At 57.5% G+C, this 15,215-nt stretch overlaps 1 protein-coding gene across 2 annotated transcripts; it reads right to left on the bottom strand.

The window, feature by feature from the left end:
* Positions 1-2,399: 2,399 nt before the first annotated feature.
* On the bottom strand, positions 2,400-14,570 carry SLC35C2 (solute carrier family 35 member C2). Of its 2 annotated transcripts, XM_032605752.1 has the most exons (11): positions 14,466-14,511; positions 11,381-11,460; positions 10,389-10,770; positions 9,865-10,015; positions 8,933-8,996; positions 8,204-8,276; positions 7,506-7,674; positions 7,346-7,429; positions 4,886-5,061; positions 3,662-3,791; positions 2,400-3,347 (listed from the first exon to the last, which is right to left on the bottom strand). In XM_032605752.1, the coding sequence occupies exons 3-11, from the start codon at positions 10,506-10,508 to the stop codon at positions 3,214-3,216; spliced, it is 1,101 nt and encodes a 366-aa protein (XP_032461643.1). In that variant the 5' UTR covers positions 10,509-10,770; positions 11,381-11,460; positions 14,466-14,511; the 3' UTR covers positions 2,400-3,213. The 2 variants fall into 2 exon arrangements, with proteins under 2 accessions (XP_032461643.1, XP_032461644.1); XM_032605753.1 differs by lacking the exon at positions 11,381-11,460 and having other exon boundaries at positions 14,466-14,570.
* Positions 14,571-15,215: the final 645 nt, after the last annotated feature.

The raw sequence follows: 15,215 nt of genomic DNA, 5'->3' as shown, positions 1-15,215 counted from the left end.
CTCAAGGCCAAGGGGAGATGCGAACCCAGGTCTAGTGGAGTGCTGAGGCTGTGTTCTTAGGCACTATTGTGCTTAATGTCTCCGAGCTTCGTTTCCACAGCTATGAAAGAGGTACAAGCAATTCCTACGGCACTGGGTTGTTAGCGGTTACATAACCGATGTGAGAGGCCCAGGAGGTGCCTGGTGAACGTCCACTCTGTTCTCTCCATTTCCTTCGTCCCCTGCGCCTCAGCGCTTCCCTGGGCTGGAAGGAATGATGGCCCCATTCGCCGTCTCTCCAAGGACAAATGTCTCTATCCCAGGTCTGCTGGTGTCTGGCACACAGCCGGCGCTCACTGAATGCTGTTGACACAAATGGATGATGTGGGAGTCCCCACCCTCAGCTCTCTGGACTGCAAGGTGGGGATCCCACTCGGTCCGTCACTAGTCCCTGATGCAGCAGGCTGGGGCAAGTACCACGAAGACAATTCTCTTGGTGCCACGTAACTGCTCTCCAGCCACTGGAATGTTGAGGTTTTTCTCAGCAGAACTGAGCAGAAACAGATGGAGGTGGTCCCCTGAGCCCTCCTGACAGAGGAGGTACCAGAATTAGGATGAAGGTATTCTAGGTCCAGCCTGATGTCTCAACTTTCTCCCACGGGCAAACCCCAGCTCGTTCTCACCCCCACCACGCCCCCCGACTGCAGACATGCTCATATACTGGGGGCATTAACCTTCCTTCCACTGGAGGCCCCTGGGAGAGGCGGTGGGCATGTAAGCACTTAAAACTCAAACCTGGAGGTCAGCACCTCCTCCCCCCCTCCCTCCTCAGCAGAAGCCCTGGAGCTGGAGGCTTCGTGGGGACAGATGCCACAGCCTTGGAGAGACAAGTCACATCCTCAGCTTCCTTCAACCTGTGCAAGCACCGAGTTGCCATGGTGACACTGCAGCCCTGAGATGCAATGGCTGCAGACAGCATGGGTGCTTCCAGGGCTCAAAGCTGAGGGTGACGCTGTCTGGCCCTGGAGGCCAGGCGATTGGGCGGGCTGGGTGGGGGAGGAGGAGAGGGAGTCCTCCTCCAGGCTTGACTGGTAATTGCTGCTAAGTGAGGGGCTGTCATTGAACCCAACATGCAGGTAGTGGGGGCCCCCCCGCTCTGCACCCTATAATTACTGCACCAGACAACAACACCTTGCTCCCTGTGCGAGGAGAGGGAGATGGAGGGGAGAGCAGACAGGAAGCTCTCATCCATCTGAGCCAGCGGGGCTCTGGCAGCCTCTCCCCACCGCCAGAGCATCCTGCATCCCAAGCAGCCTCTCTGGCAGAGGCAGGGAGGACCCCGGCTCCTTCCGCCTGCTGGCTCTCCCCAGGTCATCCGGTGTAGAACGCAAGCTCGCTTTAATCCTAGCCTCTGAGCTTGCAGCATCCAAGGGGGGCAGAGGTGCAGGAACCAGGTAAGACACCGCCTCAGGGGAGCCCTGGGTGTCACACCTCCATTTGCAGAAGTCTGCATTGTGAAGCTGAATTGGTAGCAGGAGACCTTGGTTCTAATTCCTCCTGGGCCAGAGGCTCTGGAGACCTCAGGCTAGTCACTGCGCCCTCCTGGGCCTCAGTTTCCCTAGCTGTAAGACGGAGAGTGGGACTCAGTCATTCCTAAGGACTCCTCCACAGCAGGGGCTGGCAAACTCCAGCCGACAAGCTGAACCCTGGTTTTATAAGCAAGCTTCCACTGGAACGCAGCCATGCCCTTTTGCTTCTGTATCTCTGTCTGTGGCTGCTTTCCTGCTACAACAGCAGACCTGAGCAGCGGCAACAGGGACCATATGGCCCCCAGATGGAAAATATTTACTATCTGGCCCTTTACAGAGAAGGTTTGCTGACCCACTTCTAAAGTATGAACGCTCTCCTAGACTTGATGGACTGGGCTGGTGTGGCTCTGATCTGATTAGAACAATTCACAACAAGTCCTGTCCTAGTCTCTCTACCGGAAGACACCAGGGTGGGTCCTTCTCCCACGACCCCTGCCTGAGTTTGGATAGTGGCGGCAGGTCGGGCAGTTTCAGGAGGCGAAGCATGGTGCAATGGCGCCACCTGCTGTGACTGCCTAAAAGCACTTGTGCCCGGAAGGACCACTGGCCAGCAGCTCTCACAAGGCAAGGGGAACAGCTCACAGGAGCAGACCAGGCCTCAGAACCATCGCACATCAGAGCTGGCATCTCACCTCCTCCCTCTCCATTTTATAAAGAGGACTGCAGTCTAGAGGGGTTGTGCGACTTGCCCAAGGTAGGTGAGCAGAAGGCCCAGGTCCCAGAGGCCCATAACCCTTCTGTGTAAGGTCCATGGACAAGCACGTAGGCATACTGTCCTGGCCGTGAATCCTAGCATGGCCGCTCGTTTAGGGTCTCGTTCCTGTGGCTGTGTCATACTTAAATGACATTTAATCTGTTACCAATATTGACTTGACCCTCAGAACAACTCTGAGATAATTATTATCCCCATTTCACAGATGAAAAAACCGTGGTACAGAGAGGTTAAGTAATTTGCTTAAGGTCACACAGCTAGTAAGTGACAGAGTCAATATTCAAATCAGGCTGTGAAAGCATTAAAGTCCCCCGGATATGAAACTCGGTACCTATTTTTTCCTGCCTGCAGGTGTGGTGGGGCCCTAAGAGAGGGCACTGGGGCTCAAACAGGAGCATGAGAGACATGGGAGGCTGGAGTATGACCAGTCCCCCCAGGAAGGTCCCAGGCAGGGAAAGGAGGGGAGAGGTCAGGCCCACACCTCCCTGCCTGCCCCCATACCTCCAGGCAACACAAGGTGGCCGGCAGACCATAAACCCTTTATTTCCAAACTATAAATAGATCTGCTCTCTGAGAAAAGATGCTCTCCAGGCGATGAGGCCCCATCTCTTCCATCTCCCGTTCCTAACTGGCCCACAGTCCAAACCCGTTATACCTCTGAAATCACCACCTCGGCTCTCAGAGCCTGGCAAGCGGCTGTGACGCCAGCACCACTTGGGCCCCGCTCCAGCCAGGTCTGAGCTGGCCTGGTGCTCACCCCTGTTTGACCCACTCCCTGCCCTGGCCCACCACGTGGTCACGTGCTCTTGAGGCCAGCCTGGGAGACCCCGGCCTGCTGCTCCCCAGCGGCTGGGAGGGGCCACCTGGGTCCCTGAGCTGCCGACAGGTGTGAAGGCTGGGGAGCAGCCTGCTTCCAAGCTGTGCCCTGGCTGGTCACTGCTGCCCCTGGGCCACAAAGCGCCCCTCCTCCTCCTCGTTGTCCTCTTCCTCCGGCTGGCTGGTCCGGAGCAGCAGCTCCAGGTCGGGGCTGGAGCCCAGCCCCTTCATGGGCTTAGGGCCGCTGTCACCTGCGGACAGAGGCAGCCCAGTTACAGACCCGGTGTGGCCTGACGTGAGCATGTGCTGAGGCCCCCAGGCCCCCATCCACCCCACCGGAGACGGTCCCTGTGACTTCTCGGAGGAGTGGCGGTGGAGAATCACCAGGCAAACTTCCTCAATGAGAGGGACAGCCGGTGCAGAGGCAGCTGAACTGTGCAGACCAGACTGCAACTGCTTTGGGGAGTCAAGAGCCACCTGCCTCTTCCTGGCAGGGCTGGCGGAGGGAAGCCTGTGGGGCTAAGAGTCACAGGGAAAACGTCATCAGGAGACGGGCTCTGGTTACCTCTGGAATGCAGGGCTTTGAGGGCGATGTGCAGGGATATTCCCGAGAGGCAGAGGGCGAAGCCCAGCCAGTTCAAGAGACTGATCTGATCGCCCAGCAGATGAGCTGCCAACAGCAAAGTGCAGACTTCCTGCAGGAAGGGGACGTGCTCAGGAGGAGGAGGCGGAGGGCAGGGGCCCCGGGCACACCCACAGGGTAGAGCCAGACCTGCCAAAACTCCCGGGGCCTGGGCAGGCTGGCCTGCAAGGTAAAGGCGGAAGCCTCCCCAAGCTCAGTAAACCAGCCTCTGACGCCTTTTCCCCCTTTGTGTTACTGAGAGGCAGCAGGAAGAGGTGCTTTTCACAGGGCTGTCAGGACTAGCAAACAAATGCAGGCTGGGAGCACAGGGTAGCAAGCCCACAGCCATGCCCACAGGAGTGGAGGAAGCTGCCCTTCCAGAAGGCGCCTGCGGATGGAGAGCCTCTGCTGCCGCGGGGGAATGAAGTCACACTGGGCTCTACAGGACGCACACTGCTCGCGGGGTTTTTCGTACACACTGACTGCAAATGGGACCTGTCAGATGATGCATTCTGAGAAGCACAGCTTATGCCTTATCATTTGGTTGGCAAGACCCTCGGGGAACGCTATACTTCTGGTTTTAGGCAACACTGCTCCAGTATCAGTGTCTGCCTGGTCCATGGCCCTGAGCAGGAAGGAGTGAGAGAGGCTGGGGGAAGGAAGGGGAGAAGTGATGAGAGGAGAGGGTAGGGGTGCTGCTGGACAGCAGTAAAGGCAGGATTAGCGAATGCAAGGCACGCGTGATAAAACCGTCCCTTACTGTGCCCATGGCAGACATTACCAATCAATCACAGAACTCTACGCTAATGAGTCTGACTGGGGGCTTCTCAGTCCTGGCTCCAGGTCACTGCCAAATGACCAGAGCTGGCATTCCTGGTAAACCGTAAATGCATCCCAGGACTGGTGGAGTCAGACCTGGCTTTGAATCCCACTCGGCTACCTCCTAGCTGTATATCCTTGGGTACGAGCAGCTCTTCATGTCTGTTTCCCCATCTGTGAAGCAGGGAGGTGCATCCCCACCTCACAGGGCCATGGTGACGGCAGAGTGCGCAGCACCCTAACTAGGCACTTCCGTCTCTTCTCTGCAGGGCTCTGGGATGTAGGAGCTGGGACACCCTCAGGGGTCTCCCCTCTGAGACAGGGCTGGAGTCACCTCCAAGACTGTACCTTAAAAATGCCAGCAATGGAGAGAGTGAGGCTGGAGGTTCTGGAGACCAGGAGGAACTCAGAGAAGCCCAAACCAAAGGCGAGAATCCCGCCAAGGAAGAGGCTCCCAAGTACCCGCAGGAGCAGCCCTGTGTCCTGGAAACGGAAGATTTTCTCAGATGTGGACAAATGGAGACCTGGAAGCAATGGGAGGAGAGAGCGGGAGGCCATGTCCTGGGTGTGCCTGCCTGGGCGGCCTCACCCTACCCGGCAGCCGGGTGAGCTTTGCCTCTGCTGCACTGCACACTCACTGCACCTGCTGCCTGTCTGAGGCCCTGAGCACAAGGACGGAAGGTGCCAGAGAATCCCACGGAGGTGGCCTGAGACTTGGGGAAGCCCCGGGGCAATACAAGCCAGAGATCCTTATAGGGAATGATGGGGAGGCTTCTGAGCCTCTGGGCTAGAGTAGAGGGGGCTGGCACTGCAGAAGAAATCGGGCAGAAGCGCCTTGCTCCTTCATACGTCATGTACCTACCCGTATTTGGGGGAGGAGGGGTGGGGGAGGGTGACTTCATGTGGCCTTGGCAGCTGTGATACCCAGTGGGCCAAAGAGAGACGGGACAGCCCATCACATGAGGACTGTCAATGTCCTGGGCCACTGGAGGAGTACCTTAATTTCAGGTGGGTCACCTCTAAACAGGGATGAAACTCTATCTGTACAAACCTTCTCCATTTAGTTACAAAGCTGTGGGGTTTAGCCAAGATATGCCCCCTTTCTGGACCACAGTTCCCCCACTGATTAAATGAAAGGGTTGGGACTAGACCAGAGAATATAATTTGATGAACAGTTCTCAAAAAGTAAACACACATGCGTACAAAGACCTGACAAAGCCACGGTCCCTTGTTCCAGAGACACCCACACAGGCCTCCACGCACCAAGTTGCGCTTAGACTTTCAGAGGACCCTTGGCCCTCCGACACTGCCCATCTGAGAGAATGGTTCCTTTCCCTGCAGGAAAGGCCCCTGGTATAGAAGCAGGCGTGAAGCTGAACCCCCGACTCAGCAAATGGACACCTGTGGGAGCAGGAGACTGGCCGAGTCCTGTGAGATTTTGGGGGGGAAGCACCAAAGAAATGCAGAGTGACAGCCCCCCCGGGGAAACAGCCTCCCGAGCTAGGACATCTTGTCTGGTGCTGGGCTCGGCAGTACGGCAAAGGCGCTGGCAAATTGAAGGGAATTCAGGGAAGAGCAACATAAGTAATGAAGGTGCTTGGGGGATTAATTTACCAGAAAAGATTAAAGGAGCTAAATCCCTGCAGCTCTGCTAAATGATGACCAGCAGGGGCTCTCGGGTGGGGGTTTGCAGAGACGGGGAATGGTGTGAACACCCAGGAAGGGAGGGAGAGTGTGGTGTTTGGTGAAGGGGGCATAAGGAAGGAATGGAGAGAGATTTTAAAAGGGAAGACAAAAGGAGGCTGCAGAACAGAAGTTTCCTGGACAACGGAGCTGCAGAATAATTTTCTCCGAGAGGTCTGAGACACTTCACTGCTTGGAACTTAAATGGACGTGGGACAGAATTCTCTGTAATAACCCCGAGGACAGAAGGCACTCAGAGAGGAAGGATAAACAGATAGGGGACGAAGACTCGTTCCAAAACACTGGGGAAAGGAAGGCGGTGGGCCCCTGCCTCCCCTTCCCCCAGCCCCCCAGCCTCGACCCATCATCCTGCCTCTGCTCAGGGAGACACTGCTCACCTGCCTGGGCTCCTGTGTGCCGCCCTCTCCCCTCCCCCTCTCCCTTGCCCCAGAACTGTGCACTCGGCCAAGGCCAATCCCCGACACGTCTCCCCACGTCTGAACCTACTGTTCCCCCTTCCCGGGACGCCCGCCCCCATCAGGCTGTCAAAATCCCATTCATTCTCCAAAATGCACTGTCTGGGAAGCCTTGACCTGCCTTTCCACCCCACCATCCTGGAGCAATTCATGACCCTGTGCTCCTTCTAAAAGAACGCATCATGGTTAAGAGGAAGGACGCCGGAGCCAGCTGCTGGATCCCAATTCAGGTGTGTTTATGAGCCATGGGACCTTGGGCAAGGCTATCTCTACTTCTCTCTGCCTCAGCTTCTTTCATCTGCACGATGGGGCAGGAACAGCACTGGCACACAGGCTTTGGGGGAGTATTAAAGGAGTTAATACGCTTAAATTGATCAGAACAGCCCTGGCATACCTTTAGGGCTGTCTGCATTCACCGTCATCACCGCCTGGTGTATTTATTCTACATGCGCTTTCTACGTAGCATTTACGTGCTGGGTTCCAGCCATTTCGTTTAAGTGTCTGTCCAGCCCCTAAACCAGGCACTGCCAGGGAAGGGACCACCATCTCTGATCTCCGTAACCTCTGCAGCTACCACAGTGACAGGCTTGGAGCGGGGATGGGAGCTTTGCTGCACTGAGGTGCCCCCGAGGTGGACGACCCCACGTACCTTCAAATACGGCAAAGAGAGGGAAGAGCCCCAGAAACATGAGTGGCTGCAGGTGGAACATGGTGTCGATGGGGTTCTGGAGCCCTGCAGAAAGGGACACGGGCGAGCCATCAGGCCTGGCCCGCCCTCACCCCGCCTGGTGCCTCGGCCCCTCACTCACCAAGTTCCGCCTTCTGCAGGAGCATCTGCGTGAGCGTCCAGCGAATACCCCCGATGAACGAGGCACCCAGCACCAAGGCAAAGCCCTCAGCGTTGAACTGTGTGGACTTGTAGGTGAACATGAAGAGGCCCCCGGCGATGAGAAGAACCACCAAGACCAGCGCCGCACGCTGAAAGGATGGGGAGCAGTTGCAACCACCGTGGGGGTCTCAAGTTCACACCCAGAGTTTGGGGGCCAGCAGCCACCTTGGCTGCCCCCGGGGCGAGACACCCTTCTACCTGCCCCACCCTGGGGTCCGGGCCAGCCCCTGCCCGTCGGTGTAGCAGGGCTGACATCCAGCTAGCACGTACCGAGATCCTGAAATACGGCAGTGCTTCCCTACAGCTGTCCTAGGTCCCCATGTGGCCCCAGTGGCCCCCCCCCGGACCCAGGAAGCAAAGGGCTCTTGCTGTACAGCAGGAAGCCCGCAGGACCCGCTGCCCCTTGAACCCTGTCTCCTTTGGTCACTGCTCCTGCCATACCGGTTTCTAAATATTCTCAGTAGCGCTCTGTGTCTAGGTCCTTCCTCAGCGAGTTAGCGCCACCTGGGCTGGGCTTATCTCCTCGGTCACACGCAGTGACAAGCCACTGCTCAGGTCCCCCTTGTTGTTCTTAGCATCTGTGGGGGTAGGAGGAACACAAGAAAGCTGGGGCCTCACCAGCTCCTCCAGCTTGAAGATCAGAGAGAAGATCAGGATGAAGAGGACAGCCGAGGATTTGGTCATCGTGTACCTGCGAGGGGAAGTCACCCGTGACACACCGCTGCAGCTGGGGGCACGGACCCACAGCACAATCAGTGGGCTGCAAAGGGTCGGGAGGAGACCCCTGACTTCCCTGAGGGCAGCAGGGCAATCTGGATACAAAGACCAAAGTAAGGCGGCCTGAGTCATCTGGGCTGATACCTGACCTTTAATTGGAAGAAATCTAAGCCTAAGAGGCCTCTGATTATCACCAGGGAGAAACTGAGCTTCCTGAGTCCTGTTATTTACCGACCCCTCAGTGCAGACCAGGATGAGGCGGGAAGAAGGAGAGAAGGGGAGAAAGAGAGAAGGCAGAGGCTGTGCTCGCTGAAGCGCAAAATCTGAGATAAGAAAATAACTGTTCTGCCTGCCCCTCTGTGCCCCTTTCTCAGCTGCCCTGTCACCATTCCGTCTGAGCCCCCGGATTCCCCAGGCCACCTGGCAGGGAGGCACGACACCCACTCCATGCCTGGCTCACTGCAGAGGCTGGCGACTTCCAGGCGAGCTGCTGGGTGCCAGGGAGGCGCGGAGAGAGCAAGGGGGTTGGGTCCCAGAGGGCAGTGTGATGGCTGGCCCGTCGGCCGGGCACACAGACACGGTGCTGGACAGAGAGCCCCCAGGGCGGTGGTGGGTGTGGCCGGTACTCACAGTGAGACGGTGATGTAGAGGAAGCTCCAGTTGGACAAGCCCACGTCAAGCGCCGTTGCCAGTGCTGCAGAGACACGGGCCCCACCGGACACGCAGCCAGGGCAGGCCCGTACGGGTGTGCCCGCAGTGAGCAAACTTCTCCGTGAGGCGCCCGAATGCCCCCTGCCTTGGCCTGTAGGCCTGCCTTTCTCTGGGGTCCTGCCCGCCTTCCTTTCTACCCAGCAACTGAAGGGTTAACTCCTGGCCCCCCCAAAAGGGGAGGGGGCGGCAATCCTCCACCTGACTGGCTGCGGCCACTGCGGCTCCCACTTGTTGAATACTTGGAACACCACCCTGAGGAGGGAGGGGTGTTAATCGGACCCTGATGCTCCCCGACTGGAAACTCTGCAGAGTGGCTCCCGCCTCTCTCAGGATGAAACACACACTCCTCTCGGAGGACCTGGCCCTCCAGGATCTGGCCCGGCCACCTTCTCGGTTCGCCTCTCTCCCCCTTCCTCTTACCAACGCTGAGTCCTCAGCCTCTTGAGACACTTTCAGTTCCCTCTCAGACCTACCCATGCAGCAACCTCACCCAGGCACACGAGTGCCTCCCGTCAACTTCCCCTCCGGGTCTCAGCCCACTCAGCCCCTGCTCCGGAAATCCTCCCCTGTGCCCCGTGGCCCCCAGGCGCCCCCTCTGCCGCCCGAGGGCAGGCACCCTGTGCCCTGCTCACTACTGTCTCCAGGCCTTGGTACCTGCTCGGTGTGTGTGTTCAAGGGTGTGGGGACGACCGGCCACTGCTGCACGGCCCCCGCATCCCCCCCCTGCAGCGCGGCCGGGAGAGCCTAAGCTTCAAGCCACAGAGGCTTCCTTCCTTCTGGTCCAGGCCTCTGGCTTCCCGAGTTCCCTCCTGCCTCCAGGGCCCTCCCCGGACCAGCCCGCAGGCACGTACCTGTGGGAGCCACTCTTCTGAGGTAGTCGGTCCAGCTCAGCACCACACGGGCCCTGTGGCTGGAGCACTGAACCAGGGCCCTGGACAGGGCAGAGAACAGGAAGATCACAGCCAGGTGCAGCATGGTCATGAAGAGGGGGAAGTGGAAACTCTGTATGGAGCCCAAGCACAGAGCACAGACAGCAGTGCTGTTACTGCCTGCTGCTAGCCCCTGGCTCCCGCCTCCCGCCTCCCTCCTCGCCTCTACCTGGCGGCGGGGCGCTGAGGGCGCCCCAGTGTACAAGGGGCCTTAGGAACCCCACAGCTCCCCAGCTCATCCTGCGTGTCTCCCCCTCTCCTGATTTCCCCTCCATCCCAAAATTTAAGGGGAATCCCTGGCATGGCCCTGTCGCGTCACTGGTGTGAGTGGCTTCCAGTGTGACTAGTTGAAGCCCATGCCTCCCTGCTGTTAAATACTGGGGGGCGCTGTAGTCCTGGCCACAGCCATCTCCTACCCGGCCGGGCTGGCGAGGCCCCCGCGTTACCTTGGTCAGCCACTTGTTGTAGAAGGTGATGCCGATGGAGAAGCAGTAGTAGAGAAGGACCAGCCCCAGAGTCAACACCGCCCTCCACACAAAGGCCACGTCGAGGGCCCACCTCCCCATCCGTGGAAGCTGCAGCTCCCTGGCTCTGGTCAGTGGGGGTGGACCTCTTCTGAAGATGCCCGCAGGGCCCGCAGGAAGGGCCAGTCGAGCTGGACCCGCGACTTTCAACAAGCGCGTCTCCTGGCTGGAGCTCTCGCTGCCTCCATGATCGGGAAGCGTCCCCTGAGCCCTAGACTCTGTCCTCACCTAAGGGGCTGGTGGCCCGAGCCGACGCTCTCCATGATCGACTGCGTACACGACTCGCCGGACCCCAGGGCTGAGGCTAGAAAGAGGAAAAGGCCGTTCCGGTGGCTCTGGCAGGGGGAGGGCTACGCCACGTGTCCTCCCCAGCCCTGGCCTGTGGGGAGTGGAGCGAAGCGGACAGGACTGCAGGACGCACAGCTCCCTGTCACGTCCACTCTCCTGTCACTTCAAGCTGTTCTCCATGAATTTCCACCAAAGTGACCTTTTAAAAATGTAAATCTGATCATGTCAGAGAAGACTGCATCCCTTCAGTAGCTCCCAGGCTCCTACGATAAAGACCAAAACCCTTCCCTGGCTAAGAAGGCCTGCTCCGCCCTGCCAGACTCTTGGTGTCCTCGTCCTGCCACAGGGCTTTCCTTTTCCCAAACACATCGGGCTCTTTCCTGCTGCCCCAGGGAGCTGAACGCTCTGCCCACCCTTCATTCCTTCCTCAGCAGATCCTACTTATCTTCAGCTCGAACGGCATTTCCTCAGGGAGCACCGCCCCCCACGTGGGCCCCCTGAGATACAGGCTGCTCCCACGGCTCCCAAACTTTTCCTTCATCGTGCTTGTGTGAGGCTGTATCCCCCAAGGGGCTGTGCGCTCCAAGCACACCGGAGCCACAGTGCCCATGTCAGCTTACACCCACCTGGCACACTGTGCGTTCCCTGTATGGTTTGATGGCTCGATGCAAGAAAGGGCACGTGATTTTCAGAAGATGGATCTGGGCTTTAAGGCGTTGAAAACGAACTGGTCAGTACTAGGGCGTGGACTACCAGTCAGTCAGAATTTGAGCTAAGTCTATATGCCATAGCTTACATCCTTTACCAGAAAAATAAATTCATGACAAAAAAAAAAAAAAAACCAAAACAAAACAAAAACCAAACCGGAAAAGCCACACCTCCCATGCCCTAGCCTCTAACAACCACTCCCATGGAGGCAGTGCCTGCCTGAGGGTCTTGCCAGAGGGAACCACTTCCTGCCCCCCTATCAATCCAGCCAAGCCTAATGAGTGTCCAGAGCACGCAGGCTCAGGGAGACCAGGCGTACCCGGGACCAGTGTGACCCACCTGCTGCCTCACCTCCTCCTCTGAGACACTCCCCCCCTGCTGAAATGCCACCTCCTTCTGGAAGCCTTCTTAGAACCATCCGATCAGACATACCTTACCTCCCCCACCCCTGGTCCTTTCTAAAAGGAGAAATCACATGCAGTTCTATACTCTGGAACCTGGCTTACCGTGTCTCCTCCCCCGAGGCAAACTGGGAGCTGGCACAAGGTTTTGCCCAGAGGACACCCTAGGCTGTGGCTCTCTTCAGGAAACTCTGGAAACCTGTGCTGTTTTGGGGAGACTCTCCTAGCTTTTAGTGAGTCGGGAATATGGGAGGACAGTCCACATAACTAAGAACTGTTCGGCACCCTGCATGACTTCAACATCCACAGAGGTGAAAGATCTATTTATAATTCCCTGAACTTACAACCCAACTCTGTTTCACATGTAACACAAAGTAAATTTTCCATGGGTCTCCTAGGCACTAAAATGTCCAATAATACCTATACCATGTACACTGAGGGGAGACTGAACTGTTTTTGATAAAACGGTACCACGAGTTCCCAGTTTGGAAAAACGACCTCATCTACAGACACAGTAGGCATGGTCTTCAAGCTGCCAACGCGACATGGCTGCAGCCACCTGCACTGTGGCTTTCATACCCCCAGAGGTTCTACCAGAGGTGAAAGCACCCACTGCTTCTTCGTAGTTTCTAGTACCGCAGGGCCCAGGAACTCACATATTGAAACATTTTATCATCAATTATTTTCCTTTTATTTCCCTTTTATATTATGGTTAGGGGATCGTCAATTTTTTAAAAAAAAATTATGTGTAGGCCATTTTCATTAACCATAAATTTCCTTTGCGGATAATAAGGGGGGTTGTTACCAAAATATCTGTCGTTCCAAAGCAGGTGTTGTATCCAGTGGGTTGAGAACCGCTGTGCTAGGTGATCTCATGTGGTCCCATTCCTTGAAATGTGAGCTTACATCTCCCCAGTGTGGATGCCTCTCTCCGACCTCCTCAACTCCACAAGAATATCCAACTGCCTCCTTGTCCTTTTCGGTTGAATATCTAACATCAGGTGTCTCACACATAGCCTGTCCAGGGCTGCCTCCTGTTTTCCAGGAGTCATCCACCCTCCGTCCAAACCTCCTCTTCCCACCTCAGCCAGGGCCACCATCACCTGGTAACTCAGGCCAGAAATCTTGTTCTCACCCTTGACTCCTCTCTTTCCCTCGGTCCACATTCAATCAGCAAATACTGTCTCCTCTATCTTGAAAAACTATCCCCAGTAAGGTCCCATCTCCTGACCTCCACCACTACATCCGAGTCACCATGCTCCCCGCCCTACACAATGCACTGGCCTCCTATACGGTCCTCTCTGCTTCTGCCTGCAGCCCTCACAGACTCCTCTCCCCCAGCCAGAGAGTGCAGCACGGGGGCACCAAACCTACATCTAACAGAACTTCAGGCCTATGCTCTTTCCTCTATATCAATGTTTCCCAACTTTGGCATTATTGATATTTGGGGCCAGATAATTCTTTGTTGGGAGAAGGCCTGTCCTGTGCACTGGATCCCTGGTCTCTGCGCACTAGGTGCCTGTAGCATCCCTTCCCCCTCATCCCAAGCTGTGACAACCAAAAATGTCTCCAGGTGTCGCCAACTGTTACCCGGGGGCAAAACTGCTCCCTGTTGAGATCGACTGCTGATGTCCCACAGGAAACCACGGGGCGTGTTGGCACTAAGGGAGCTTTCTCCTGGCACTCCCTCCCTGTGGTTCCCCCAGGGCTCCCATGCCAGGGCAGTCTGCACCCTCCTGTGAATCGACTTCTTGCACCTTCTGGCTTCCAGTGGGGTTCCTGCTCCAACACTGCCATGCCTTCCCTCCACCGTTCAAATCCTACCCTTCCTTCAACAAGCCAGTCCAGGTCCCCCACCTGCAGAAAGTCCCCATGCCCACCCCAGCCCACGCGGAGCACCTTCTCAAAGTCAAGGAGGCTCCTAACTGGCGTCCCTGCTTCCTCTCCCCTGCTACAGCCTGGAGTCCACCAATCAGCCCCAGAGGTGGTCTGAGCACAGAAAGCAGACCAGGCCCTCTGGGGCTAACCCTGACTCCTCAGCAGGCCCAAGAGGAAGGCCTTCCACCCTCTGGCCTCTGCCCATATCTGCAACCTCATCTTCCCTCCCGCCCACCCACCACACTGGCCCCTCGTTTGTCCAACACATCAAGCCTGTGTCTTTCTCTGCATTTGCTGTTCCTTCTGCCGGGTACACTCCTCCACAGACCTGTGCTTGGCTGAACATCCTGGGCGAGGGGGAGACCTCCTAATCCTCCTGGCACCTCCCACTACCTGACATTTCCTTGTTTGTCCACGTGTTCACTGCCCATCCCCGACTCCCACCCCACCGCGGGACGCGGCCTCTCCAAGGGCAGGGCCGGGGCCCCGTGATGCCCGCCTGGATCACGTCGCGGGCGCTCGGGAAACGCCGGGGAGAGCGCGCGCGCGCGCGCGGAGGCCCGGACCCCTCTACGACCGGGACACTGAGGCCCGGGATAACGAGCTCCCCGGGGGTCCCCGAGCCGCGGCGCGCGTTGCCAAGCCGGGATCCCGCTCCCAGCCCCGCCCGGGTCCACCCCCCTACCCCGGGAGGGCGCAGAAGGGCCGCCGCGCGGCCACTCACCTCGGCCTCGGAAGCTCCAGGCCCGGATCCTCCTGCCGGAAGTGCGAGGCCGAGCGTCGCCACGGGGGGGCAGTTCTGCCGGAAGCCGCTGAGGGCCGAGAAGGGGCGGTGTCGGGGGCGGGGAGGCGGCCAGGGGCCGGTCCTCCTGTGCCGTCTGCGGGGCCCAACGCTGTGCGCTTCCGCTGGTCAGGAGACCCCTGGGGCCCGACGCCGAGACTCCCCTCGTTCGGTGTTGTGTCTCCTGCGCTCAACCAGGGTCTCGGTCTGGAGCCTCGGTGCCTGCTGCGGAGCCCTGCGCATCGCGGGCAGCCAGAAAACAATCACCTACTTACAAATTAAGTATTTACTGTATTCCAACACAGGGCTGGGCAACGATGGAAACACCGAGCTGGATTTCTCCTGGCCTTTTTCTTCTGGGAGCTCAAGCCAGCTGGGGGGAGTGATGTCAGAGGCATTAAGTTTTAGGACTTACAAGATCCGTGGGAGGGAATAAATAATAAACATTTGTGAAACATCTTACGTGGGCCTGAAAACTTTATAAGAATGATCTCAATTTCATTAAGTTGAGTAAGGGGAGAGCATCCCAGACAAGAGGAAATAAGGAGGCGAGGAGAAGGCTGGAGCCTGGCTTGGAGTCCACTTGTTCATAAGGAGAGTTAACAAAAACCATGGTTGGAAAAGTAGCCAAGGGGCAAGTTGCAGTAGTCCCCAAAATGCCAGCTAGGGAGTTGAGGTCTTACTCATCTTTCA

This window comes from Phocoena sinus, chromosome 15, assembly GCF_008692025.1.
Source record: "Phocoena sinus isolate mPhoSin1 chromosome 15, mPhoSin1.pri, whole genome shotgun sequence".
NCBI classification, from domain to species: domain Eukaryota; kingdom Metazoa; phylum Chordata; class Mammalia; order Artiodactyla; family Phocoenidae; genus Phocoena; species Phocoena sinus.
Note: the sequence above shows the minus strand (reverse complement) of the source record. Positions and strands in the feature narration are given on the sequence as shown.